At 37.5% G+C, this 27,566-nt stretch overlaps 2 protein-coding genes across 2 annotated transcripts; one reads left to right on the top strand and one right to left on the bottom strand.

Annotated features, from left to right (window-relative positions):
* Window positions 1-629: 629 nt before the first annotated feature.
* LOC104088699 (probable carboxylesterase 18) lies at window positions 630-7,719 on the top strand. Its single transcript, XM_009593422.4, has 2 exons — window positions 630-1,375; window positions 7,095-7,719. Exons 1-2 carry the CDS (start codon window positions 743-745, stop codon window positions 7,527-7,529), a joined length of 1,068 nt encoding a protein of 355 aa, XP_009591717.1. The 5' UTR covers window positions 630-742; the 3' UTR covers window positions 7,530-7,719.
* Window positions 7,720-14,331: 6,612 nt separating this feature from the next.
* LOC138892728 (uncharacterized) lies at window positions 14,332-14,706 on the bottom strand. Its single transcript, XM_070176464.1, has one exon. The coding sequence runs from the start codon at window positions 14,704-14,706 to the stop codon at window positions 14,332-14,334; it is 375 nt and encodes a 124-aa protein (XP_070032565.1).
* Between the last annotated feature and the right edge of the window lie 12,860 nt (window positions 14,707-27,566).

Raw genomic sequence — 27,566 nt, forward strand, 5'->3', positions numbered from 1 at the left:
TAATAAAAAAAAAAGTGTTCTTTATGGAATAAACAATAAATGATATTATTTTTTAAAATAATAGTTAAAAATGATCAAGCGTGTAAAAAAATCCAAAAACTTGGCCAAACACCTCAAGTTTGAAAAAAATACTTTTTTAAAAAAAATATTTTTGATTTTGGAGAAGTTTGATCAAAAATGCTATTAATTTGTACATCTTACTTTTTTTATTATTTTGTTTAAAACAATTACCACCTCTTTATATCTATTAGATTTTTTAATTCTTAAATTACTATTTTGCCCATAATAATAATCGTTTACAGAAATTATATGATATGTTTAATATCAAAAGATTCAAAAAATATTTTTAATATGCTATTCACATCTTTAACTTATGATCACATTATTCAAATCTTCTTAATATTATTCAATATCCATATTTTGAGATATTGATTATACAGAATATGGTGCATTATTCATCAAATTACCAACTACCACATGCTACATTTATAGTCTCCTTTTCAGATGCTAGATGAGAATGTAAATGTGGAAATACAATGTTACTTTTTAAAATAGTGCTTCAGGACCCACTGAAATTTAAAAGCTTCGAGGAAACTGCTCAACTATATTTCCTTAAAAGCGTCATACTGTATCATGTATTTCCTTAAAGGAGCAACATATTATATGAACTTGTGCTTCAACTGTATTTTTCACACGGTACATATCTCTTCGTTTTTCTCTCTTGCTCTTTAGGTTTGCTTCTATGGCGCAGCAAAAGGAATTCCTCAATGCTCAATCGAAGAAACCATCAGCTTCATCGCCCCCACTTCCTTGGAGAACTCGTATTGCACTATCCGTCATCTCTGCCGTTACCGATTATTCTCGCCGTCAAAACGGCACTGTCAACCGCCGCCTCCTCGATTTCTTCGCCCTCAAAACTCCGGCCAATCCCAATCCAGTTAACGGCGTTAAGTCCTCCGACATCACCGTCGATCCTTCCCGCCATCTCTGGTTCCGTCTCATCGTTCCCACCACTGATGAATCCCGGAAAATGAGTACACTTCCGATCATCGTCTTCTTCCACGGCGGAGGGTTTGTGTACCTCAGTGCGGATGGGATGGCGTACGACGCCGTTTGCCGCCGTTTTGCCAGGAAAACCCCGGCCGTCGTTGTCTCCGTTAACTATCGGCTGGCGCCGGAACACCGGTATCCTGCGCAGTACGACGATGGATTTGATGTGCTGAAGTTCCTTGATGACGAGAGGAACCGGGGGATCTTACCGGAAAACGTGAATCTATCATGCTGCTTCCTCGCCGGAGATAGTGCCGGAGGGAACCTCGCTCATCACATGGCTAAAAGAGCGTCGGAATCAACGTCCAACTTCAAAACACTCAAGGTATGGTCCCTCTCTCTCCATTTTCCTCCTCATTTTCCAAAACCCATACATATGCCACGTCTGCATTTCCGCATATATTTTATTCCTACAAAATATATGGATTACCATTTATTTTCTATAATACTAATATTAAATTATCACTGCCTCACGGGCCACAATTATTATTGTGTCAGTTATCTCAAATTGGTTGCTCAAAAATCTCTTCTACTTTTATCCCTTTGTCTTTTGCATTGAAAGCTTAAACGTACAAGTGGCTCTAAGAATATTTTATACATAGGTTAAAAAATACTATGAAGCAAGGAATAACTAATATATATATTATTATTTTTTCTAATACATCCTACCCGGAAAGATGTTCCTCTGTCCTATTTTCTCATAAGTCTTTCAATATTGGCTAAGTCAAGATGGAAAGTGATATGTGTAGCCAAAAGAAATACTAATAAATCTAAATCGATTAGCCAATTCCTGAGAAAATACCAATTAGATACTTGTACGACTCTCTTCCCCTTTATTCCTTTCGACTTGTTAATCAACAGTCTTGATTTAGATTGCGGTCCGCCAGTAGAGTGGAGAATCCCGCACTACGAAGTGTCCGCCTTTTCAACTTTGAATAAAATGAGAGGAATTTATTAATGAACCAGGAATTCCATTAATTGTTTTACATTATAATAGTATTAATTTCATTTTTCATTTTCTTCACTGATGATTAAACCTTACCTACCGGCTACCGCACACTTCACTTTTTTCCGTCACAGTTGGTTGCGTGTTTGATTCTAATTGAGGATTTTCGCCACGCGTACAATAACTAAATTGAATTTACTTCCATTAAGTAAAGAATATTGATAATTTGGTAAATACCGAATTACCGTATCAAAATCGAAAATTTTGGTATTCGGTATTCGATATTTTGGTATTCGGTATGGTATTTGATTTAAGTTTTAAAAATAAATTGATATTAGGTATGATATTTGGTATTTTAGTACCAAAATATATATTATATTACACAATACACATTTTATTAATTATTACATAAATATAAGAAATCTAAAATTTTACTTTTCTTTATTCTCTAAGTTCATCAATTAACTTTAAGCAAGTAACAATATAATTCTCTAAGTTTTCTCTCTCTAAGTTGGTATTTATTGGTTTTGGACAAAATTTTTGTCAACAAACATTTTTAGTTTTGTATTTTTGAGTACTTTAATTAAGATTATTACCGTCTATTACTCTATGCACTAGTTAGTATTCAAACCGAATAAACCGAAGTTACCGAACCGAATAAACCGAAACCGAAAGTAGAAAAACCGAATCATACCGAATTTAATTAGGTACTGTATTGGTATAGCATTTTACGAAACCGAATACCGAAAATACCGAACCAAAATATCTAAATACCCTACCGACCGACGAACACCCCTACTCTATCCTTTCATTTCCCTTTTATTTTCTTTTCAGAATTTAACATTCTTAAGACTTGGGAATTATGAAATAACTAGTGAAGTTACCCGCGCTTCGTGCCGGCATAAAAGATATCATCCGTGATTTTACAACATAATGTTTATGAAAATTTATTTATACTATTCCGTAAGGAAAGCTCTGCTCGTTCATTATTTCACTTTCCTGGGTTGAATGAGAGTTTTGTATTAATTATGAGGGAAGCCTCAGCAAAAGAGATACGATTAAGCTGTAAAGGAGCAAAAAAGGCCCTCCAAAAGCTTCCTGAGATGTTTCTTTATCTGAAACTAATGATCATGTAACCTATAGCCACGTGTATTTGATGAGAAGATAATTGAAACTTACCTTGATGAGAGCAACCCATTTTGTTGCTAGTTCAAATATAAAAAAAACTTTTTTAGTACATAAAATGAATTATAGCAAAATATTAAAGAAAAAAATGTGAAAAGAAAATTTAAGAGTTAAATAAGGACACAAACGATTGGAATATTTCTTCACTTCATAATTCTAAACTGAAAATATGAAATGAAACAACAATGACATGTAATAGTCATAGAAACCTGTAGTCGAAACTTGCAAAGCGGCTCCACCTTGATGATAATCCTCCACAGCATTGGTTGTCCCAATGTTGTTACATGAAAGCCAGGAATTTAGCGATGCAAGATTATTAAGGATTGTATTTGAGTCGAAGGGTTAGTGTAATGTCGGTTACAAAAAGACATTTAATGTGATCCTTTCAATTTTCATATAATTAAGTGGTGAGTTTTTTCAGTTATCAGATTAATTGTACGAATTTATTACTTTCAAATAGATGGAAAAAATAGAGAATTTATAGGAAAAGTAAGAGAAATGATCAAAAAAGGAGAAAATAGATAAAGAGGATCTTTGGCCAAAGAGAGGTGCAACCTCTCTCTCTTATTATCCCTACTATATATATATATATATATATATATATATATATATATATATATATATATGGTATTCCATAAAAAATGTATGGCCTATTTGCCCAAAATCTAACCATGTTTTAAACTAATCTATAGTATATTATATTAAAAGAAGGGTAGAAGCATGAGGTTAGACCAAGTGACGTATTGAGAAAATGTCACTTGACATATTTAAGACAAAATCTAAAAGAAAAATCTAATATATATATATATATATATATATATATATATATATATATATACACATATATATATATATCATATATAGATTCAATCATCAATTCTCCTTCTGTTTTAGCTAAAAATATGGAAGTGGAAAATAATTATAAGCCATAATAATAATTAATAAAAAAATGGAAATATGTAGATTGAGATAACCAATGACGATTGTACTTTTGGACAAGTTAAAATAAAAATAAAGTGAACAAATTTACTTAAGATATTAAGGATTTGATGAATTTGAAAATTGAAAAATTTTCAAGTAGCAATTTTTTATATATATTTTGTTTTTATAAAGTAGGAGAAAAATAAAATATTAATTAAAATATATATTCAATAACAAGAATAATGAGGTTATATTAATTTTGACAATTCAGATAAACGAATATTTTATACGTGAATAAATATTTCTTAAAATGATAGTGTAAACATTATCGCGACAATAAGATTTTTTGACGATTTATATTTGAATTGAGTGTTGTAAGGTTAAGTATGAAAGTGTAAGATGATTTTTGAAAATGTGATCTAATTTAACAAATAGAAGAATAAGATATATTTGAATTTGAGATGAGATTTTTTTTTAAATATGATAAGAAAAATTATATTTTGGAATACGAGCTATAGACTCAAAGTTACGATTGAATTTGTTAGTTGTATTATATTAAAATAAATGTGATAAAAATGAATATTAAATTCAAACAAGCTAATAAAAAGCTACATGACAATATAATAGTATTAAAAATTGAATAATATAATAGCAAAATATGGAACAAATAGAGAAAAAATAAAATTTTATCGTAAAGAAATAAGAAAGATAAAACTTGTTTAAATTTGATATGAAAAAGTTTTTAAAGCATGATAAGAAAGGTCATAATGTGGATAAGGCCACATAACTGAAGTTTAATAGATAAAATAAAGAATTAAAATATTAAATAATAAAAATAAATTAGAGATGATGTGAGGATATTTATACTAAGAATTAATTTAGAAACTAAAATGTAAATATATAATACATAAAAATATTATTTATAAATTTAAACAATTTAATAATTTCGAGTATTAATTTAAAATAAAGTAAATATTTATTTGAAGATTAAAAAATCACACTTCTATCTATATTATGTTAAAGGATAATAATGGATAATAATATTAAATAAAGAGGCAAGTTAATGAAAACCAAGTGAAAACATGAAATACTATATATTAGGTAATGTAATAGCAATAATTTGAAATTCAAAAATATTTAATATTAAAAATAGAAGGGAAAGATGATTTGAACTTGAGATTAGGTTGAAATTATGGTGAAAAAGCTAAACCTATGGATATGACCATAAAATTAAAGTTACTAGATAAAGAAAAATAACAATTGGATAACAATCGGGTGAAAATGTAGATAAGACTTATTTGAATTTGAGATAAAACATAAAGTGGTAGTAAGAATTCTCTTAAAACATAATGTACCCAAACAAGACATGTCACAACCTGATATGTTTAATTTTCTTTAATATTCATCACGGAATAAAATGCAAGTACTAGAATCAAACGGTTGGGTTATTACAGATATAAAAATAATATTTATATTGTACACGACAAGATATGAAAAACATTTTCATGTCCTGCTTTTTAATTTATATCTTAGTTGTAAATTTTATCAGGAATATTTAAATTTTAAGGTAATTTGCATATAATCCAAATAAACCAAATCATAATTTGATTTTGTGTCTGCGCATCGCGCGGGGTACTAATACTAGTTAAATTGAAGGGGTGTCTATTTGCTATCCGTGATTCTGAATTTGCCGGTTACTGTACTATGTGCTTCACTCTAACTGAATACTAGTAGTCGTACCCGCGCGATGCGTGGTCAGTATTAAAAAATATTAATTAAATTTCTATCTACCACTTTCTTTTTGTAATATAATAGAAGATATATATTTTATTACTCTTGAAATATTTTTTTATTTTAAATTTTAGCCTATTGTTTTTAATAATATTATCTGAATTTTAATGAATAAAATCTCTATTAAATTAAAGAGAGTTGTATAGTAATTGAATAACGTTTTTGTTATGTATTTTTTTTTATTATATTATCCAATATTTAGTATTATTGCATTGTTAATAGAAACTTTTATTAGCATATTACTTAATTTAAATTTTTGTATGCTACTTTCTTTTTATAATATAATAGAAGATACATATTTTTTTATTTTATATTTTATTCTATTATTTTCAATATTATTTTCTGAACAAATAAACTTTTTATTTTTAAAAATAAAAACAAAAGTTATTAAAAACAAAGAAATTTTAAATTGGCAGTTTTTTATTTTTTATTTTTTTTTTATTTTTTTTTTTTTGTAATTTTAGTTTTTTATTTTAAAATAATTTTAAAACTCCAACCTGAAACTTTTTTCCAATTTGAATGGATAATTTTTTTTTAATTTTCGTTTTTTATTATAAAATATTTTATTTTATTATTAATAGATATTTAAATTGAAAAACAATTACCAATAACTAATTATTAACTACTTATGCCATATGACTTTTTTCTAGGCTGTATTTTATTATTTTATAGGCTGCCACTTGGCTTAAGGAGATGATTTTTTCTTCTCCTTTTAATAATATATAGATTAGTAGTGGGAATATAGATACAAAAACAGTTATACATCCATATTATCCACTAAAAAATAGGTTAGATAATGAACTTTTTAGAAATGGGTAATATATGGATAAAATTCATATTATCAACTTGAAAAATAGATAATCAATGGATAACCAATGAGTTTAACTTTTACATTTGTAAATGTTCAAATTGAGGATTACTTAAATTTGGGAGACTAGAAATTCTCTCAAAAATTATCATATTCAAGAAGCCGTGGATAATATGGATATCCATGTTATCCGCCAATTAATCCAATTTTTGTAAGTATTAAATATGGTTCGGGTCGGATAATTTATCCGTTTTGACATTACCTTTTTTCAATCCCATATCCGACCCGACCCCGTTCATTTGCCACCCCTATTGAGTATTGAATATTACCAACCTTTCAAATATGATTCTTACTATTTGAATTAAGTATTGAAAGATGATCCGACTCTAAAAGGTGATTGGACTGGTGGCCATACAACCATTTTTCGGAGGTGAGGAACGAACCGAAGCAGAAGCAAGACTAGCAAAGATTGACCCATTGATATCAGTGACTCGAACGGATTGGACATGGAAGGCATTCCTGCCACCAGGTGAAGGGATGGACCGGGACCACGAGGCTATCAATGTTAGCGGCCCAAGGGCCGCTGACATATCAAAGCTGGATTTTCCGGCAACGTTGGTAGTGGTGGGTGGTTTTGATTCCCTTCAAGATTGGCAAAGGAGGTACTATGAGTGGTTAAAGAAGTCAGGCAAAGAAGTCTACATGTTAGAGTATCCAACCATGGTGCATGCTTTCTACATTTTCCCAGAGCTACCTGAATCTACACAATTAATTTCTGAGATTAAGGACTTCATTCATAAGCAATGCTCTAAGGTTGTGAAGAATTGATGTGCCATGATATATTGTTTCTTCACCACTCTAGATATCAAATCATGTGAGGAATTATAGAGTTCTCATGGAGCTAAACAAGAAGAGGATATATTATATATGAGAATAGACAGGTTAGTGGTACTCTTATTGTTGGCACTCATCTTGTTATGACATTCTACTTAATTGTTGGTACTTCATTTCCTCCAGACCCCCTACCCTCTCCTGGTCTGGAAATTCTATATGTTATGTTTTACTTATCTCTTAGACAGTAGAGAGTAACAGAATAGTTGCTACACTGACCTTGTTCTTTAACAACGCAAATGCTTTTGTTTCCATGATTAAAAAATATTCGGTTTCTTAAACTACCGTAAAGGATTACAAAATTAGGGGATTAGTGAAAGAAAAAAGCTTATGGAGAGAATTCTCCTGGTAAGCATTTAAAATTTTCAATCTTTATTTGGATTCAAATTTAAAAGAAATTTGGACTAGATTTTAAATTCAAAACATGCTAGTCCAAATAAATATTATAGGCTAATATAATTGAATTAGTTATTTAAATCCGGTTAATTAAACAGAAATTGACACAAATGTACAGCTTTTTACATCCATTTGCACCCACTTAGCCAACAAATATATTTCGCCACTGTTGCCAAAAGAAACATAGCAACCGGTATTCAAATTTCTCAAGCAATCTCTCTTCTCCTTCGCTCAATTCCTCCTCCTTTTCATCTTTCTCTCGCTCTCTCACAGACTTTTTATACACAGCTCCCATGGCTTCATCTATTCTTCTCTGAATTTCCTTTTTGCTTACATCACACTCTTCCTTTATGTAGGGCTAGTGAAATATGACAATATAAAGTGAGTACTTTTTTCTTCTTTAGTTGTCTTAGATTGAACCTCCAACATAAATACCATCTAAAGAAACTTTAGAAGAACTATCATTAAAGATTCACGTGAAATTTCAATTTCAATTTTAAAATCTTTTACTTAGCAGTTTTTTTTGAGCGGGTGTTGCTGGAATTTATTGAAAACACCGAACAAGGCTATACACATATCTTGGTAAAAATTGAAAGCGATTTGGACTAATTTTAAATTCAAGATGCATAGCTGAAATCAAGCGGAAAAAGCATCTCTGTGTCACGATTCGGAATCCCAACCTCGGGGTCATGGTGGCGCCTAACACCTACTTGATGGGCAAGCCAACGTGAAACAGGAAAGTAGCTGATTTTAACAAGAGGGGTTGCTCTGATGGTAAGCAACCTCCACTTTCAACCAAGAGGTTGTGAGTTCGAGTCACCCCAAGAGCAAGGCCGGGAGTTCTTGGAGGGAAGGATGTCGAGGGTCTATTGGAAACAGCCTCTTTACCTCATGGTATGGGTAAGATCTGCATACACACTACCCTCTCCAGACCCCACTAGTGGAATTATATTGGATTGTTGTTGAAAACAAAATATTAACAATGATAACGATACAAGTCTGAAGTAGAGTAAAATAATACCGAGCAATGAAGTCTAAACATAACCGAGAACCTGGACTCACGAGTACATGAACATCTAGAGTACTACAAACAAGGTGTAAACAAAATACACTGTTTTGAAACTCAATAAAACAGTAAAATAGAAGGGAATGGAACTTCAAGGCAACGAATGTCGTTCAGCCATACCTCAAGTCTCCGACAACGATTGAATCCGACGAAAAGCTACTGAGCGCCGCTAGGACCAACTCAGGAATCTGCACAAAAAGTGCAGAGTATAGTATGAGTACAACCGACCTCATATACTCTGTAAGTGCCGAGCCTAACCTTGACGAAGTAGTGACGAGGCTAAAGTGGACCACATATACTATCCGTTGCGGCGCGCAACCCGATCCCACCATATCATCATTTATCAATGTCAAAATCCGTCCTTACTCCACCATTTTAATTCATTACCTTTCAATTTCCGTTGCGGCGTGCAACCCGCTCCACAAACAATTTCAATTAATATAAACAATCCGATAGTCCAATTTACAAGTATTTCTACATCAAGAGAGTAAAGGTACAAGGCAATAAAGGACCACATAACAGTCAAAGAATCTCTAACAAATTCGAAGTTTCAACATTACAAGTTTATCGGTATCAAACAAACTAAACAAACTCACACAAATTAAACTACATCATAGAATGCAACAAATATTACAAAAAATAATAGGACAAGTAAAACATGCGACAATCAAAATATGCAAGTAAAACAATTAAAGGCAAGTAGCAAATAAGCATGGAGTCATTGAAGGGATGAACAATTTAGTACGATAATAATTAAATGACAAATAACAATTATGGCATAGAAGTCAAATAAAGTATGTAATAATTAAGGCATGGAACAAGATCATGAAATAACGAAAAACATGGAAAGCCGATATCTTGACAGCGAATATACACTCATCACCTCGCATATACACTGTTTTCTCATATAATCCACATAACACATAGTTAAAAAAAATTCCTAATTCCCTCAAGTCAAGGTTAGATCCAACACTTACCTCACTCCGCAATCAAATCAAAGCTCAACCGGGGTCTTTCTTCTAGAATTAGCCTCCAAACCAATCAAATCTTATCAAATATAGTTCAAACAATTCAAAATAAGCTTTAGAAACTACCCACGAGTGAAAAAGATTCAATCTTTAATGATTTAAAAAAATTCAATAAAAGTCAACCCCATATCCGCTTGGTCAAAACCTGAGATTCGGACCAAAATCCAATTATACATTTATCCCCGAGCCTGGTTATGTGATTAGTTTCGAAATTCGACCTCAATTTGAGGTCTAAATCTTAAATTCTCAAAATACCCAATTTCTATCTAAATCCTTAATTTCTACCATGGAAAAGCATAGATTAAAGGTTAAAATCATTAGGTGTTTATGAAAATGGAAGAAAACAAGTTAAAATCTACTAACCTATAAAGTTGGGATGAAAGACCGCTTCAAAATCGCCTCTAGGCCGAACTCAAACTTGGAAATTGTAAAAAATGGGATAAATCCTGACTTTGGGACTTTTAAATCACTGGGTGTCAGGCCTTCTTCATGTTCGCGAAGGGCTTGACGCAATCGCGAAGCAAATGCTCCCCTAGTGGCCTTCGCGTTTGCGAGGGACTGTACCCCCGTCCTTCACGTTTGCGAGCCTGGGCTCGCATTCACGTAGAACAAGCCTTGCCTCCCCCCAGAATCCCTTAACCCATCGCGTTCGTGAGTGAAGGGTCGCGTTCGCGAAGGGTAATCCCTCCAATGCTTCGCGTTCGCGATCACTTCTCCGCGTTCGCGTAGAAGAAAAACCTGCCAAGTCCCAAGTTACCCTTCGCGATCGCAAAGAACAAAACACCAGACATCAGCAATAGAGAAAACCAATAACCTTCTAAGTCCAAAATTGATCCATAGCCTATCCGAAACTCACCCGAACCCCTTGGGCTCTAAACCAAACATGCATACAAGTGTAATAACATCATACGAACTCGCTCGTGTGATCAAAATACCAAAATAACACCTAGAACTATAAATCTGACATCAAAATGCATGAAATATTTAAAGAAACTTAAGAACATTCAAATTCATAACCGAGCAGCCGAATAACGTCAAATCAATTCCGTTTTATACCAAATTTTGCAGACAAGTCATAAATAATAAAATAAACTTATACCAAATCCCGAACCGAAATCCGAACCCGGTAGCTATAAAGTCAACCTACAGTCAAACTTCAGAATTCCTTAAACCTTCACTTTACTAGTTTTTAACAAATCATGTCAAAACAAGTTAGGGACTTCCGAATTCAATTCCGGACATACGTCCACGTCCTATATCACGATACGGACCCACAGGGATCGTTAAAATACCGATCCGGGTCCGTTTACATAAAATATTGAGCGTAGTCAACTCAAACCATTTTAAGGTAAAAATTCACACTTTCTTCAATTTTTCACATAAAGACTTTCTGGAATAAGTCACGGACTAGGCACGCAAATAGAGAAATGCTAAACGGAGCTAATCGAGGTCTCGGAACACGCAAATAGAGGCTAACACTCAAAATGACCTATCAGGTCATTACATTCTCCACTTCTAAAATAAATGTTCGTCCTCGAACGGACATAGAAAAGTACCTGAACTGGTGAAAAGGTGTGGGTATCTACTCTGCATGTCGGACTCGGAGTCCCACGTGGCTGCCTCGATCGGCTGACCTCTCCACTGCACTCTAACAGAAGGATAACTCTTGGACCTCAACTTCCGGACCTGCCATTCTACAATGGCCACCATCTCCTCCTTGTAAGTCAAATCCTTGTCCAATTGGACTGAGCTGAAACCTAACATATGGGACGGATCACCGTGATACTTCTGGAGCATGGAAACATGGAACACCGGGTGAACTGGTGATAAGCTAGGTGGCAATGCAAGCTAGTAGGCCACCTCACCAACTCTCTCAAGTATCTCAAAGGGTCCAATATACCTAGGGCTCAACTTATCCTTCTTTCCGAACCTCATCACACCCTTCGTGGGTGAAACCCAGAGCAGAAACCTCTCTCCAACCATGAATGCAACATCATGAACTCTACGATCCATATAACTCTTCTGCCTAGACTGAGTTATGCAAAGTCGATCCTGAATCATCTTGGCCTTTTCCAAGGCATCCTAAACCAAATCGGTACCCAACAACCGAGCCTCTCCTGGTTCAAACCAACCAACTGGCGAACGACACCACCTCCCATATAATGCCTCATAAGGAGCCATCTAAATACTCGATTGGTAGTTGTTGTTATAGAGAAACTCCGCAAGCGGCAAGAACTGATCCCAAGAACTCCCGAAATCCATAATACAGGCGCGAAACATATCCTCTAATATCTGAATGGTATGCTCGGACTGTTCGTCCGTCTGGGGGTAAAATATTGTACTCAACTCAACCCGTATGCCTAACTCACGCTGTACGACCCTCCAGAAGTGCGATGCGAACTGCGTACCCAGATAAAAAATAATAGACACCGGCACACCGTGAAGACAAATGATCTCGCGGATATAGATCTCAGTCAACCACTCAGAAGAATAGGTAACTACTATTGGAATGAAATGTGTTGACTTGGTCAACCTGTCCACAATGACCCATATTGCATCGAATTTCTTCGAAGCCCATGGGAGCCCAACAACAATATCCATGGTAATACGCTCCAACTTCCACTCGGTAATCTCAAGCCTCTGAAGCAAACTCCAGGCCTCTGATGCTCATACTTTACTTGCTGAAAATTCAAACACCGATCCACATATGCAACTATATCTTTCTTTATTCTTCTCCACCAATAATGCTGTCTCAAATCCTGATACATCTTGGTGGCACCCGGATGAATGGAATACCACAAACTGTGGGCCTCCTCAACAATCAAATCACGAAGCCCATCCACATTGGGTACATAAATTCGACCCTGTATCCGCAAAACCCCATCATCTCCAATGGTAACCTGCTTGGCATCACCGTGTTGCACAGTGTTCTTAAGGACAAGCACACGGGGATCGTCATACTGACGTTCTCTAATACGCTCATACAAAGAAGACCGAGAAATCGTGTAAGCAAGAACCTGATCGGGCTCCGAAACATCTACCCTCACGAACCGATTGGCCAAAGCCTGAACATCTAATGCTAGCAGTCTCTTACCAACTGGAATATATGCAAGGCTACCCATACTCGCAGCCTTTCTACTTAAGGCATGGACCACCACATTGGCCTTACTGGGATGATATAAAATAGTGATATCATAGTCTTTCAACAGCTCCAACCAACTCTGCTGCCTCAAATTGAGATCTTTTTGCTTGAACAAATACTGTAGACTTCGATAATCCGTGAATACCTCATATGACACTCCGTAGAGGTAATGTCTCCAAATCTTCATGCATGAACAATGGCTTCAAACTCTAAGTCATGAACAAGGTAATTCTTCTCATGAACTTTCAACTGCCGCGATGCGTATGCAATCACCCTGCCATCCTGCATCAAGACTACATCGAGCTCAATACGCCATGCATCACAATACACCGTGTAGGATCTTGAACCTGTGGGCAACACCAACACTGGGGCTATCGTCAAAGCAGTCTTGAGCTTCTGAAAGCTAACTCACACTCATCGGACCACCTGAATGGAGCACCTTTTTGGGCCAGTCTAGTCAATGGGGATGCAATGGATGAAAAATCCTCCACAAATCGACGATAATAACCCGCCAAACCCAGGAAACTCGAATCTCTGTAGCTAAAGTAGGTCTAGGCCAGTTCTGAATTACCTCAATCTTCTTAGGATCCACTTTAATGCCCTCGGCCGATACAACATGTCTAAAAAAACAATTGATTCCAACCAAAACTCACACTTTGAAACTTGGCATATAACTAGCTATCTCTCATAGTCTAAGTACAACCCGAAGATGTTGCTCATGCTCCTCTCAACTGCGGGAGTAGATAAAGATATCATCAATGAATACGATCACAAAAGAATTCACATATGGCTTAAATACCTGGTTTATCAAATCCATAAATGCTGCTGGGGCATTTGTCAACCCAAATGACATTACTAGGAATTCATAATGCCGACACCGAGTCCGAAAAGCTGTCTTAGGGACATCCAATGCTCTAATCTTCAACTGATGGTAGCCAGACCTCAAATCAATCTTCGAAACACTTTGGTACCATGAAGTTGATCAAATAAGTCATCAATCCTCGGCAACAAATACTTGTTCTTGATTGTGATTTTGTTCAACTGCCGATATTCTATACACATCCTCATCTAACCATCCTTCTTCTTCACGAACAACATGGGTGCACCCTAAGGCGAGACACTAGATCTAATGAATCCCTTATCAAGCAAATCTTGCAATTGCTCCTTAAGTTCCTTCAACTCAAGCGGGCCTATACAGTATGGTGGAATAGAAATGGGCTGAGTACCCGGGGCCAAGTCAATACAGAAGTCGATATCTCTGTCGGGTGGCATCCCCAGCAGATCTACATGAAGCACCTCAAGAAACTCACGCACAACTGGTACTGAATCCATGGAAGGAACCTCTACACTAGAATAACGAATATAAGCCAAATCAGCTAGACACCTCTTATTGACCATACGCCGAGCCTTCACATTAGAGACAACCCTGCTGGTAGAATGGCCAGGAGTCCCTCTCCACTCTAATCGAGGCAACCCCGACATGGCTAAGGTCACCGTCTTGGCGTGACAGTCCAATATAGCATGATAAGGTGACAACCAATCCATGCCTAAAATAACATCAAAGTCTACCATATCAAGAAGTAGGAGATCTACACTAGTCTCAAGAATCCAAATAGTAATCACACACAAGCGATAAACACGGTCTACAATAATAGAATCTCCTACAGGTGTGGACACATACACATGAGCACTCAAAGAATCACGAGGCACAACCAGATATGAAGAAAAATAGGATGACATGTAGGAATAAGTAGAGCTCGGATCAAAAAGAGGTAAAGCATCTCTATGGCAAACTAGAATAATAGCTATGATAACGGCGTCAGATGACTCGGCCTCAGGTCTAGCTGGGAATGCATAAAAAGGGGGCTAGGCCCCACCACTCTGACCTCCATCTCTCGGACGACCTCTAGCTGGTTGGCCTCCACCTCTAACGACCTGACTTCCACCTCTGGCAACCTGACCCCTGCCTTTAGCTGGCTGTACGGGCGATGAAGCAACTAGTGCCGGAACCATGGTACGAGAACTCTAAGGTGGCATGCTGATAGACAATCTAGGGCAACACCTCCTAATGTGACATGTTCCCTTACACTCAAAATACCCTCTCAACTGCTGTGGTTGCTAAAGTTGAGACTGACCCAGATTGATCGGATACCTACTGTGGTAGCTCTAGATCAGAGGCGCACTAATAGGAGCTGATGGTGCACTATATGCTAGCTGTTCATGATGAGATACATAAGGACCACAACTACCCCAAGCACCGTGGGATTCCTGAAGCGCTGACTGGAATGGCCTAGGAGGATGGCCCCTACCAAAAGTACCCATGCCTCCAGATGAGGAACCACTGAAACCACCGAAATGATAAGGCCTCTTGTCAGACACTGGCCCCCTCTCCTGACCACAAAATATCTCGATCCGTCTAGCAATCTCTATGGCCCTCTCAGTAGGGAGAAAGATAATGGCATGGTGAGCTAGGTCCACAAATTGAGTCTCATACTGGGTGAAGATCATACCACCCTACTGAAGGCGCTCAAACTGCATGCGATACTCCTCTCTCAGAATGAAAGGAATAAATTTCTCCAAAAATAGTTGCAAAAATTGATCCTAGGTAAGCAAAGGTGAACCAGCTAGTCTGGTCAACACATAATCTCTCCACCATCTGGAACACTGCAAAGTTGACCTAATTGGTCTCAACAATACCCATGTTGCGCAATACCTCATGGCAACAGTCCAAGTAATCTTGTGGGTCCTCAGAAGGTGTACCACGAAAGTGAATAGGGAAGAGCTTTGTGAACTTGTCCAATCTCATCAATCCCTCAATAGACATCGCGGGCCTCTCCCCGACCTGTGCCACAACAACCGGCTGAACTACACCAGCTGGCTGGGTTGTTGGAGTTTGACATAGGGGAGCCATCTGCTCCGGAGTGTAAGTAGTGTGCTCCTCCCCAAGCCTGAGAGACGTTGGTGCCACCAGAATTGCACCGATCTGGGCCACACTCTCCATAAGGCCTACCAAGCGGACTAGAGCGTCCTAAAGCACTGGAGTGGCTATGAATCCCTCTAGGACCTGAGCTGGTCCAACTGGTACAGCCTGAGCTGAGATCTCCTCCTCATGATCAATCTGAGGCTCCACTGCGGGTGCTACTGCTTGGGCACCAGGCTGAGCCCTCCCTCGGCCTCAGCCTCTACCCCTAGTAGTAGCTGCAACAGGGGGCTCTGGCTCCTGCCTGGCTGTAGATGTTATGAATGTTCTCACCATCTGCGAGAGAACAAGAATGGAATAATTCAAACATCAATGGTAGAACAAAATCACATGATAGGTAAAGAAAGAAGTGAAATTTTTCCTAAAACTCTATAGCATGTATAAGATAAGTACAGATATCTCCGTACCAATCCTCCAGACTCTACTAAGCTTGATTATGACTCGTGAGACCTAGGCAACCTAGTGCTCTGATACCAATTTGTCACGACCCGAAATCTCAACCTCGGGGTCATGATGGCGCCTAACACCTACTTGCTAGGCAAGCCGACGTGAAATAGGAAATTAGCTAATTTTAACAATTGAAAACAAAATATTAAAAATGATAACGATATAAGTCTGAAGTAGAGTAAAATAATACCAAACAACGAAGTATAAATATAACCTAGAACCTTGAGTCACGAGTACATGAATATCAGAGTACCACAAACAAGGTCTAAACAAAATACACTATTTTGATACTCAATAAAATAGTAAAAATAGAAGGGAAGGAGACTTCAGGGTTGCGGACGCCGTGCAGCTATACCTCAAGTCTCCGACAGCGACCGAATTCGAGCAAAAGCTATTGACTGCCGCTAGGACCAACTCCAAAATCTGCACAAGAAGTGCAGAGTGTAGTATGAGTACAATCGACCCCATCTACTCTGTAAGTGCCGAGCCTAACCTCGACGAATTAGTGACGAGGGTAAAGCAGACCACATACAATAACCTGTATGCAGTGATAATGATAATAACAGGAAAAGAAACAAGAATTACAAGTAAAGCAATTAACTGATGAAAATGACCTTAAACCTCATTATCAGAAAACCTAGAATAACACGTATCATAATCTCATATAAAAAATCTGTGGCCAACTCAACAATAACAACATATACAAACCGTTGTGGAGCGCGACCCGATCCCACCATATCATCATTTATCAATGTCAAGTACCATATATACAATCAGTTGCGCTGCATAACCCGATCCCACCATATCATCATTTATCAATGTCAAAATCTGTCCTTATTCTACTATTTCAATTCATTACCTTTCAATTTTAGTTGCGGCGTGCAACCCACTCCACAAACAATTTCAATTAACATAAACAATCCGATAGTCCAATTTACAAGAATTTATGCATCAAGAGAGTTTAAAGGTGCAAGGCAATAAAAGACCACATAACAATCAAAGAATCTCTAACAAATTCGAAATTTCAACCTTACAAGCTTATCGGTATCAAACAAACTAAACAAACTCACACAAATGAAACTACATCATAGAATGCAACAAATATTACAAAAAATAATAGGACAAGTAAAACATGTGACAATCAAAATGTGCAAGTAAAACAATTAAAGGCAAGTAGCAAATAAGCATGAAGTCATGGAAGGGACAAACAATTTAGTATGAGAATAATTAAATGACAAATAACGATTATGGCATAGAAGTCAAATAAAGCATGTAACAATTAAGGCATGGAACAAGATAATTCATGAAATGCCATCCAAGTTTAGATATGTTACTTACCTCAAACAAGCCAAATCCAATACAGAACAAGCCAAACAATACTTTAGAAATGCCATCCCGCGTGAATCAACCTCCGAACGGCTCGAAACTAGTCAAAAGCAACTCAAAAATATCAAATAATACTTTAGGAAACAAACCAAACGATAAAAGTCGAATCTTTAATCAAATACTCAAAGTCAACCCGAGCTCGCACCTCAGAACCCAACAAAATGACATATTCCGACAATCCATTTGAATACGAGTCCAACTATACTAATTTCACTCAAATCCGATTCTGAATCGATGTTCAAAACTCAATTATTTAATTTAGGAAAGTTTAGACAAAAACTCCCAATTTCTTTTTTAAAATCATCAATCAAATGCCAAAATCGAAGATAAAATCATAGAATATAATCAAAACCGAGAAGAAAATAGCTACCTCAATCCATGTGGTGAAAATCCTCTCCAAAATTGCCCAAAATCGAGCTCCAAATCTCAAGTTGTGATAAAATGAACTAAAACCTCGATTTATAACTTCTGCCCAGCTCTTTCGCATTTGTGAACCAGTACCCGCTTCTGCGACTAAAGTTCCCCTTCTGCGTAAAAACACTGAAGGCCGACCTCTCGAACCTGCGGAATATACTCCACTTCTGCGATATCGCAGGTGCGAGAAAATGCGCCGCATCTGAGTCCAAAAGCCCGCTTCTGCGTTATCGCAGATGTGCTAAAATCTGCGCGTCTGCGGACTCCTACCCCCATCTCCAGGTTTTGCTTCTGCGCTTCATTTTCCACATATACAGCTTCGCACCTGCACTCATAGCTCCACAGGTGAGGTCACACCAGAACCAGAAACCATCAGCTAAGCCTAAATAGCCCAAAATATCCGGAATCAATCCGAAGCACACCTGAGCCCCTCGGGACCCCGCCCGATCATGCCGCCAAGTCCCAAAACATAACGCGAACCTACTCGAGGCCTCAAATTACCCATAACAACATTAAAACCATGAATCACACCTCGAATCAAACTTAATGAATTTTTGAACTTTCAACTTCCAAAACTCGTGCCGAACCATATCAAATCAATTTAGAATGCCCTCAAATTTTGCACACAAGTTCCAAATGAAATAACGAATCTATTCCAACTCCTAGACCAACAATCCAAACCCGACATCATTAAAGTCAACTCCCGGCCAAACTTATGAACATTCCAAACTTTTAAATTGCCAACTTTTGCCAAATAGTACTAAAACCTTCTAGAAACATCCTAATGCGAATCCGAGCATATGTACAGGTCAGAAATCACCATCTAGACCTTACGGAACCATCAAAACTCCGATCCAAGTTCAAATACACAAAAGTCAAACTTATTCAACTCTTCCAACTTAAAGCTTATGGAATGAGAATCATTCTTCCAAATTAATCCTGAATCACCCGAAAACCAAAACAACTATCCACACAAGTCATAATACATCATACGAAGCTACTTATACCCTCGAACCATCAAATGGAATGTAAATTCGCAAAACGACCGGTCAGGTCGTTACATTCTCCCTCACTTAAACATACATCCGTCCTTGAACGTGCCAAGGGTCATTCCAAAGCCATCAAATCACTGTTTAAACTCACCATGCACATACCCATGGGTGATTCCATGTCACCCCAATCCGTATAAGCCTGACAACACCACTTAATTAAAGATCCTTACTTCAACCTTAATCCATAAGCCTTCGAATCAAATCTCTAACATCCAGAATCCATTACAAGACTCAAAACTCGCATCCTCACACTGTATAAGTCTGAACAAGTTATATCAAGCCATAACCATAACCCAATATATAATCACATGATATACAACATAAATCAAATACTCATAGCAATAACTTTCGGCCACAAAAGCTGCTCAATAACAATTTGGATACCGGTAAAAAACCTCATATCAAATAAAACCTTGTTCTAAACCTTCGTACACTGCCAATGATGAATGAAACACATAAAAACTCATAACCACTCATCAGATCAACGAGTCACAGAGCTCTCTCGCCCGATAAGAACCATTGCCAAATTATAAATTGACTTCTGATATTATTCTTCTAAACATACCATAATCTAACACGAAGGATCATATCCCACATGAATACGCTTGTTACACCTCACACTTAAATAAAGTATGGTAAGTGAGAATCCTAGCGCGACCAATCAGCTGGAGACACGTATGAATCTAGAAAGTGGTCACACGTTTCAGTGGATCTGCGCCAAGTGTCTCACCGGGCATTGCAACCGGAGCGGGGCGACCCGTTTTACATGTGGGAGTGGCGGAAATTCCTATGCTTGTTGACAATAAGGATATTTCTCTTTCATTCTAGAAGTATCATCAGAACAAGTCCTCTCAAAATACCCTCAACGCCTCCTTAGAATTTCCTAGCAAATTAAGGCAAAGTCGAAGGTAAATCTGAATTTAGCAAGATTTATCTCGAAGAGCTTGGAGTCATCACCATCATCGAGTGAAATCGATTCTAAAGATTCATTAGGGGCGAACCTAACCAACGTAGAAGTATAATTAGATCTCCGACCAGGTATGTAGGGCAACTTTCTTTCTTGGCATGAGTTAGTGTAAGTCTCTCATTCTTTCTAAGTGACTCCTGTGTTGTAAAGTGTGGTAGTTCTAAGTCCTCTCAATGATGTTGTCCTTGTTCATGCGCGAGTTTGTTGATAACATACCCTTCAAATTCTATATTGTATCCAGTTGGTATCCTGTGGTTGAAAGTATGATTTATTTTGAAGTTCAAAGTTGCTATCTCTTGAAACTGTTATAGCATATATATATATATATATATATATGTATTTATCTATTTTACTATACCGAGCCACGCGATAGTCGGCTGGGTATGACACTTATTGTGCAAGCATTGATTAGTTGGATTTAATGAACCATGATGTGAGATATTACTGAGCCCATGTGTGGCCGGGTATGATGATGTGTGATGTGAGGCTACCGAGTCCTCTTGAGGCCGGCTATGCCAAGTTCTGTTAAGATTGACTACAACCGAGACCTCCTAAGGCCGGGTACAACCGAGTCCTCTTTGAGGCCGGGTATGGAGTGATGATGTGTGATGTGAGGCTATCGTGGGTCCCTTTCCCGACCTAGTTGTGTACGTGTACATTCTTTTGGTACTCTTAGAGGCTTGCAGGCTAGAGTCTGGTTGTATAGAAATGGGGCAATTACTGTAGTACGAGCCGCACCTCAGCCTCTACTATGGCCCCAGCCTCTCGCGGCCGTAGCTATTGGTACTGGTGGTCGTTTGCCTGATCCAGTCATACATGTCCTCACTATCTGTGAGCGAATATAAGAGTAGAAGTTTCAATTCCGGAAAAAACACATACGCACCACAAGAACACAAGAAAGTGAAGTTTTCTAACGATTTTGTAGCCTCTCGAAGGTAAGTACCGATGTTTCCGTACCGATCCGCAAGACACTACTAAACTTGATCATGACTCGTGAGACCTAAGTAACCTAGGGCTCTGATACCAACTTGTCACAACCCCAAAATTCCAACCCGTTATGATGGCGCCTAACACACTTGCTAGGCAAGCCGACAATCATATAACATCTAAACATTTGAATACACATGTTTTAATAAACTCAACAGAAGAAATCTCATAAATATCTAGTACAAATAACTGAAATACTTCTACAACCACCCAAAATCTGGTGCAATAAGCACATAAACACTACTGAGTATCAAACATAAACCAAATCCTTAGTATAACCATCTAAACAATAGAACAGTATTGAAGAAAATAGAGGGAAGGAGAGTCAAGGTTTGTAGACGTCATAGCAGCTACCTTGAAGTCTCCAAGCGGCTACTAGCAGGGATTTAGCAATCACTACGTCCAGATGTACCTGGATCTGCACAAGAAATTATAGAGTGTAATATGAGTACAACCGACCCCATGTGCACAATAAGTAACAGAACTAACTTTGGGATGAAAGGAGTGCCGATCTTAGAAGAAGACAGTCAAAGTCCAATATAATGACAACACATGTATAATGATGACAAAAACAATAAACAACTCAGAGGAATTATCACAATTAGCTCGTTCATGTTACAAGACTTTCAAGTTTAACAATTAAAGTCGGACACTAATAGGAACATGTCAATTACAACTAACATTAGGAATGGTACATCTCTACGCCTACATGTCAAATATGCATGTCAAATGAATGGTTTCATGGTGATATTCTCCAGTACTCACACTCTCAGAATACTCAATCTGCCTGACAAATGCCCACTCAACATGCCCACAATCACTCAGCACTGTACGGGTGCCTAACATCAATGCCCCTCACCAAAGCACGTGTATATATATCACTGTACATGAGCTCACTGCTAGTATGTCAGATTCCGAAGGGGCGGATCCTGCCCAAGCGCTAATATAAATATAATAAGGTCTATTGTGGCGTGCAATCCAATCCATAATAATAATAATAATAATAATAATAATAATAATAATAATAATAATAATAATAATAATAATAATAATAATAATAATAATAATAATAATAATAATAATAATAATAATAATAATAATAATAATAGTAAAGCCAATATGACCTGCTGCGGCATGCAGCCCAATCCATAATAACACTCATAACACAACTCTCAGGCCCACCTCAGTCATCAATCTCTCAAGGGCTCAAAATCTTGTATCACTCAGCCTAAACAATGATAACATGTGATGTAACAATGAATGATAAATATAGACTGAGATATGGTATGCAAATGAAGAATCTTGACTGAACATATATTTACAGTTAAGGCATATAACTTAAACAATAGAAATAACCTCATTAGGTCTCAACCGAATAAGCACATAGCCTAAACACGATTTCTAACTTGAATCACAGCTCAATTACTCTAACAAGCAGGGATTACAGGGATAAAACAAGACTTGATAGTAGCACAGTACCAAAAATCAACCCAGACCATGATTTCCATGGTGCACGCCCACACGCTCGTCACCTAGCATCTGCGTCACCCCAACACGACACGAATAACATGTTTTTCAGGGATAAATACCCTTAATTTCAAGTTTAGAAATGTTACTTACCTCAAAGCGCGGAACTCAATACTCCAACAAGCCCTTGCCATGCGAATCGGCCTTCGAGCAACTCGAATCTAGCCAAAATAACTTAATTCCATCAATAATAGCTATAGGAAACAATTCCAAAAGATAAAACTAAGGTCTTTAATCAAATCGAAAAGTCAACCTTAAAAGTCAACCTCGGGATCGCACCCCGGAACCTAACAAAATTCACAAAATTCAAATACCCATTCAATTACGAGTCCAACCATACTAAATTCATCCAATTCCACCCACAAATTGACACTCGAATCATCAAATATTACTCTCCAACAACATAGTCTAAAATCCCCAATTTTCACCTTAAACACACATAACTAGGTGTAATAATCAATATTTATCAATAAAAGTGATGAATCTTCACTTACCTCTTCAATTGTAGCAAAAACCCTCTAAACAATCGCCCCTTGCCGAGTCTCACATGTCCAAAATGAGAGAAATAACTCAAACCCTCATTTTTAACCTTCTGCCCAGGCTTTTTGCACCTCTGCCCCCATCCATCGCACCTGCGGTACCGCACCTGCAGACAAAGCCATCGTTGGTACGGAATTTCATTAACTCCCTGATTACCCACTTCTACAGAAAAGACTTCGTACCTGCGGAAGCGCACCTGCGCATACGACTCTGCTTCTGCAGTCCCAGACACTTCGTCCAAGCTTCGCTTCTGCGGCCCAATATGCGCTTCTGCGCACCTGCGCCCTCAACTCCGCATCTGAGGAAACCCAAGCCTCCACTCCTCTTCGCTTCTATTCTTAGCCGCCCGCACATACGAGCTCGCAGGATCGGAAATTTCCTTGTGCCTGTGCATTTTCCCAGCTCCAGCTAAAACCGCATATGCAACCCCAGGGCCACTTCTGCAGTCTCGCACACGGCCAAAACCACGCAGGTGCGATTGCACCAGACCTGAAGCCACAACATTTCTCTAAGTCCAAACCTCAATCTGATTTTAATCCGAATCACACCCGAGGCCCACGAGACCCCATTCAAATATACCAACATGTCCTAAAACATGATACGAACTTAGTCGAAGCCTCAAATCACATCAAACAACATCAAAATCACGAATCGTACCCTAATTCAAGCCTAATGAAACTAATAAACTTCCAACTTCTACAATTAATGCCGAACAATACAAATCAACTTTGAATAACCTCAAATTTTGCACACTAGTCCCAAATGACACAACGGACCTATTCTAACTCTCGGAACCAAATCCGAGCCCGGTATCAACAAAGTCAACTCTCGGCCAAACCTCTCAACCTTCCAAACCTTCAACTTTCCAACTTTCGCCAAAAAGCCTCAAACCAACCTATGGACCTCCAAATCAATATCCGGACATATGCATAAGTCCAAAATCACCATATAAAGCTTTCAGAACCATCAAAACTCTATTCCGGAGATGTCTGCAAAAAATTCAAAGTCCGATCAACTCTTTCAACTTAAGCGTTCAACCTTGGGACTAAGTATCCCAGTTAATTCCAAAACTCTCCCGAAACTAATCCAACCAACCCGGCGAGTCAGATAACCACAAATGAACATAGAAGAAGCGATAAATAGGGGAACAGGGCTACAGTACACAAAACAACCGGCTGGGTCATTACATTCTCCCCTATTAAACAAATGTTCGTCCTCAAACGGGTCTAGAATCATACCTGGACTCTCAAATAGGTGTGGTTAGCTGCTCCGTATCTCCCGCTCGGTCTCTTAAATAGCCTCCTTGACTGGTTGGTCCCTCCACTGAACTTCACTGAAGCTATATTCTTTGATATCAACTTTTGAACCTGCCGATCCAAAATGGCTATCGGCTCCACATCATAAGTCAAATTCCAATCTAGTTGTACAACGCTGAAGGACAAACACATAAGATGGGTCACCATAATACTTCCAGAGCATAGAAATATGAAACACTGGGTGAACATCTGATAGACTAGGTGGCAATGCAAGCTTGTAGCCCACTATTTGGTTGTCATTGTTTTCCTCAATTGGTTTTGCCGGTACTTTAATTGTGTTCTGATTATTCTGTCTCATTATCACCTGGTTACTCCTTGTTGCCATTTGTTGTTTTTTCTTTTTGCTGCTACCTTTAAATTGTTATTCTTTCCATGTTTAGCTTTGTATTGATATATTCCTATATTAGGTCTATATTGATATTTTGCACGGTTATTTGACTAGTATGTGTCTTGACTTGAACCTCGTTACTTCTCCCCAAAGGTTAGTCTTGATACTTACTGGGTACCGTTGTGGTATACTCATGCTACGCTTCTGCACATTTTTGTGCAGATCTAGGTACCTCTGAGCATGTTGGTCGTTAGCTAATTGTTGGAGATTTGCTACGGAGACTTCAAGGTATACATGCCATTACGCTTGCAGGCCTCGAAGTCACCTTCTGGAGCTTTACTTTGTTAGTGTTTACTTCCATTCCAAATAGTATTGTATTTGATATTCTTAGTTACTCTTAGAAGAGCTTATGACACCGTACTACCGGTTCTGAGAATATTTATAACTATTAGTCATTTTTAGCTATGTATGTCATTTACTGGTTCATGTTTGATGATTGAATTATTTGAATCTGTTAATAACTCAGGAAGTATTAGGACTTACCTAGTCCTAGGGACTAGGTGCCATCACGATGGGGTGTTGAATGGTTGATTCCACCTTGGTTATAGTCTTCATATTTGTGGTATATAGTGATGTCCGTATCTCCGTGATTATGGTCATGTGCTTCGCATGTTTGTTGTTGATATGCATATGGTTGTTGATTGTGAGCATCATGGCTCGACACATTCCATGTGTACCGATGTTTGGATTGGGGCACTTTCATGACCCCATTCTCTCTCTGTAGGATGTCGTGATGGCACCTAGTCTTTAAGACTAGGTAAGCCTAACATACATGAAGAAATAACGAAAATAATAATAGAACTTCAAATTTAAACCAATCAGCTATGATGAAAGAATTCAACAATAAAGCTGACAATAACTCCCAAAATCTAGTGAGATTGAGTCATAAGCTCTACACGAGTATACTGAAACATTCCTAATACATCACTATCTATATAAGAGTATGCAATACAAAAGCAAGGATAGAGGGTGACTCCAAGGCCTGCGATCGCCGGCAGGTATACCTTGAAGTCTCCGATTCGAAAGCTCAACTCACTGGTGCCTAGCCTGGTATGAGGTACCTGGATCTGCATAAAAAGATGCGCAGAAATGTAATATAAGTACACCACAATGGTACCTAGTAAGTATCAACCCTAACCTTAGTAGAGTAGTGACGAAGTCAGGTCAAGACACCTACTAGGATAATAAAAGAAGCTGAGCGGGTATGGTACAATATAAGAATGAAAACAAGGAAATGATACAATGAAGAAATTTAACAAGATAAGCTACACTGAAATTAAGGAAATAAAGGCATCAAGGGAGGAACACATAATAAGAATACCAAGGAAACAGTGTAGACAAAACACAATTTATGTAAATGAAAGGTAACAACAAGAATCACGTCCGAGGTACCGCCTCATATCTCATTTCAGAATCACAATCATAATCTTTCCTTATATCACCGCGGGAGCCTTACACTTAGTTTTAAAAATCATTTTCCCCGTAATAACTACCAGTATTTTAGCCTACCTTATCACACCACATGTATCAAGCCCATCTTATCTCACCGCATGCGTATCAACCTCTATCCTTATACCACCGCATGCGTATCAATATCACAACATACCACAACTTGCACCTCAAGGCCCAATACCAGAACTTGCCAAAAGAATCAACAATAACAATGTTTTTACAATAAATAGCCCATGGCTCAACTACAATGTGTACAAGAGTCTCAACAATAGCAACTGAAAGTGAATAGCTTAACAATAATGGTATTTCAATAATTTACAACTTTTCCTCAATGTGAATCACGTCTTTTACAACTTCAACACCAAAAATCAAATATATTCCCACAAATAACAATTTCAAGTAAGGTAACTCAATTATCAAATAATTAACAAGGCAATAAGGGAACAGTAACTTCAACTAAGCATGTAAGGGAAAAAAACAAGTAAGAGATGGGACAAGTATTAGCAATGTTAAATAAAGCATGTAAGGATGGATTAACGATGATTGATATAACATGTTATGACAACTCGATTAAAGGCATGAAAAGAATCTACATAGATTAAATCGGTCAATTACCACATATAGCCCGTGTACCCACTAGTCACCTTGCGTACACAGCTTTCACATACCAGTAAAGATATAAAACAACTCCAATCCTAAGGGGTAGTTCCCCTACACAATGTTTGACAAGATTCTTACCTCAAACAAGCTAACTCAATCCACTAGTAAGCCTTTTTCGCAAATATCCAACTCCTAATGACTCGAATCTAGCCAAAATAAATTTATACTATAAATACAAACCATAGAAAACTATTCCGGATAATAATGTTGAAATCTTTAAAGAGAA

Source organism: Nicotiana tomentosiformis, chromosome 5 (assembly GCF_000390325.3).
Source record: "Nicotiana tomentosiformis chromosome 5, ASM39032v3, whole genome shotgun sequence".
NCBI classification, from domain to species: domain Eukaryota; kingdom Viridiplantae; phylum Streptophyta; class Magnoliopsida; order Solanales; family Solanaceae; genus Nicotiana; species Nicotiana tomentosiformis.

Bases quoted from the DNA above. Each gene is read 5' to 3' on its own strand.
- LOC104088699 (XM_009593422.4), top strand. From the start codon at position 743: ATGGCGCAGCAAAAGGAATTCCTCAATGCTCAATCGAAGAAACCATCA. The intron at 1,376-7,094 runs GTATGGTCCCTC...CGACTCTAAAAG, and splicing joins CCAACTTCAAAACACTCAAG to GTGATTGGACTGGTGGCCAT.
- LOC138892728 (XM_070176464.1), bottom strand. From the start codon at position 14,706: ATGTCGGGGTTGCCTCGATTAGAGTGGAGAGGGACTCCTGGCCATTCT.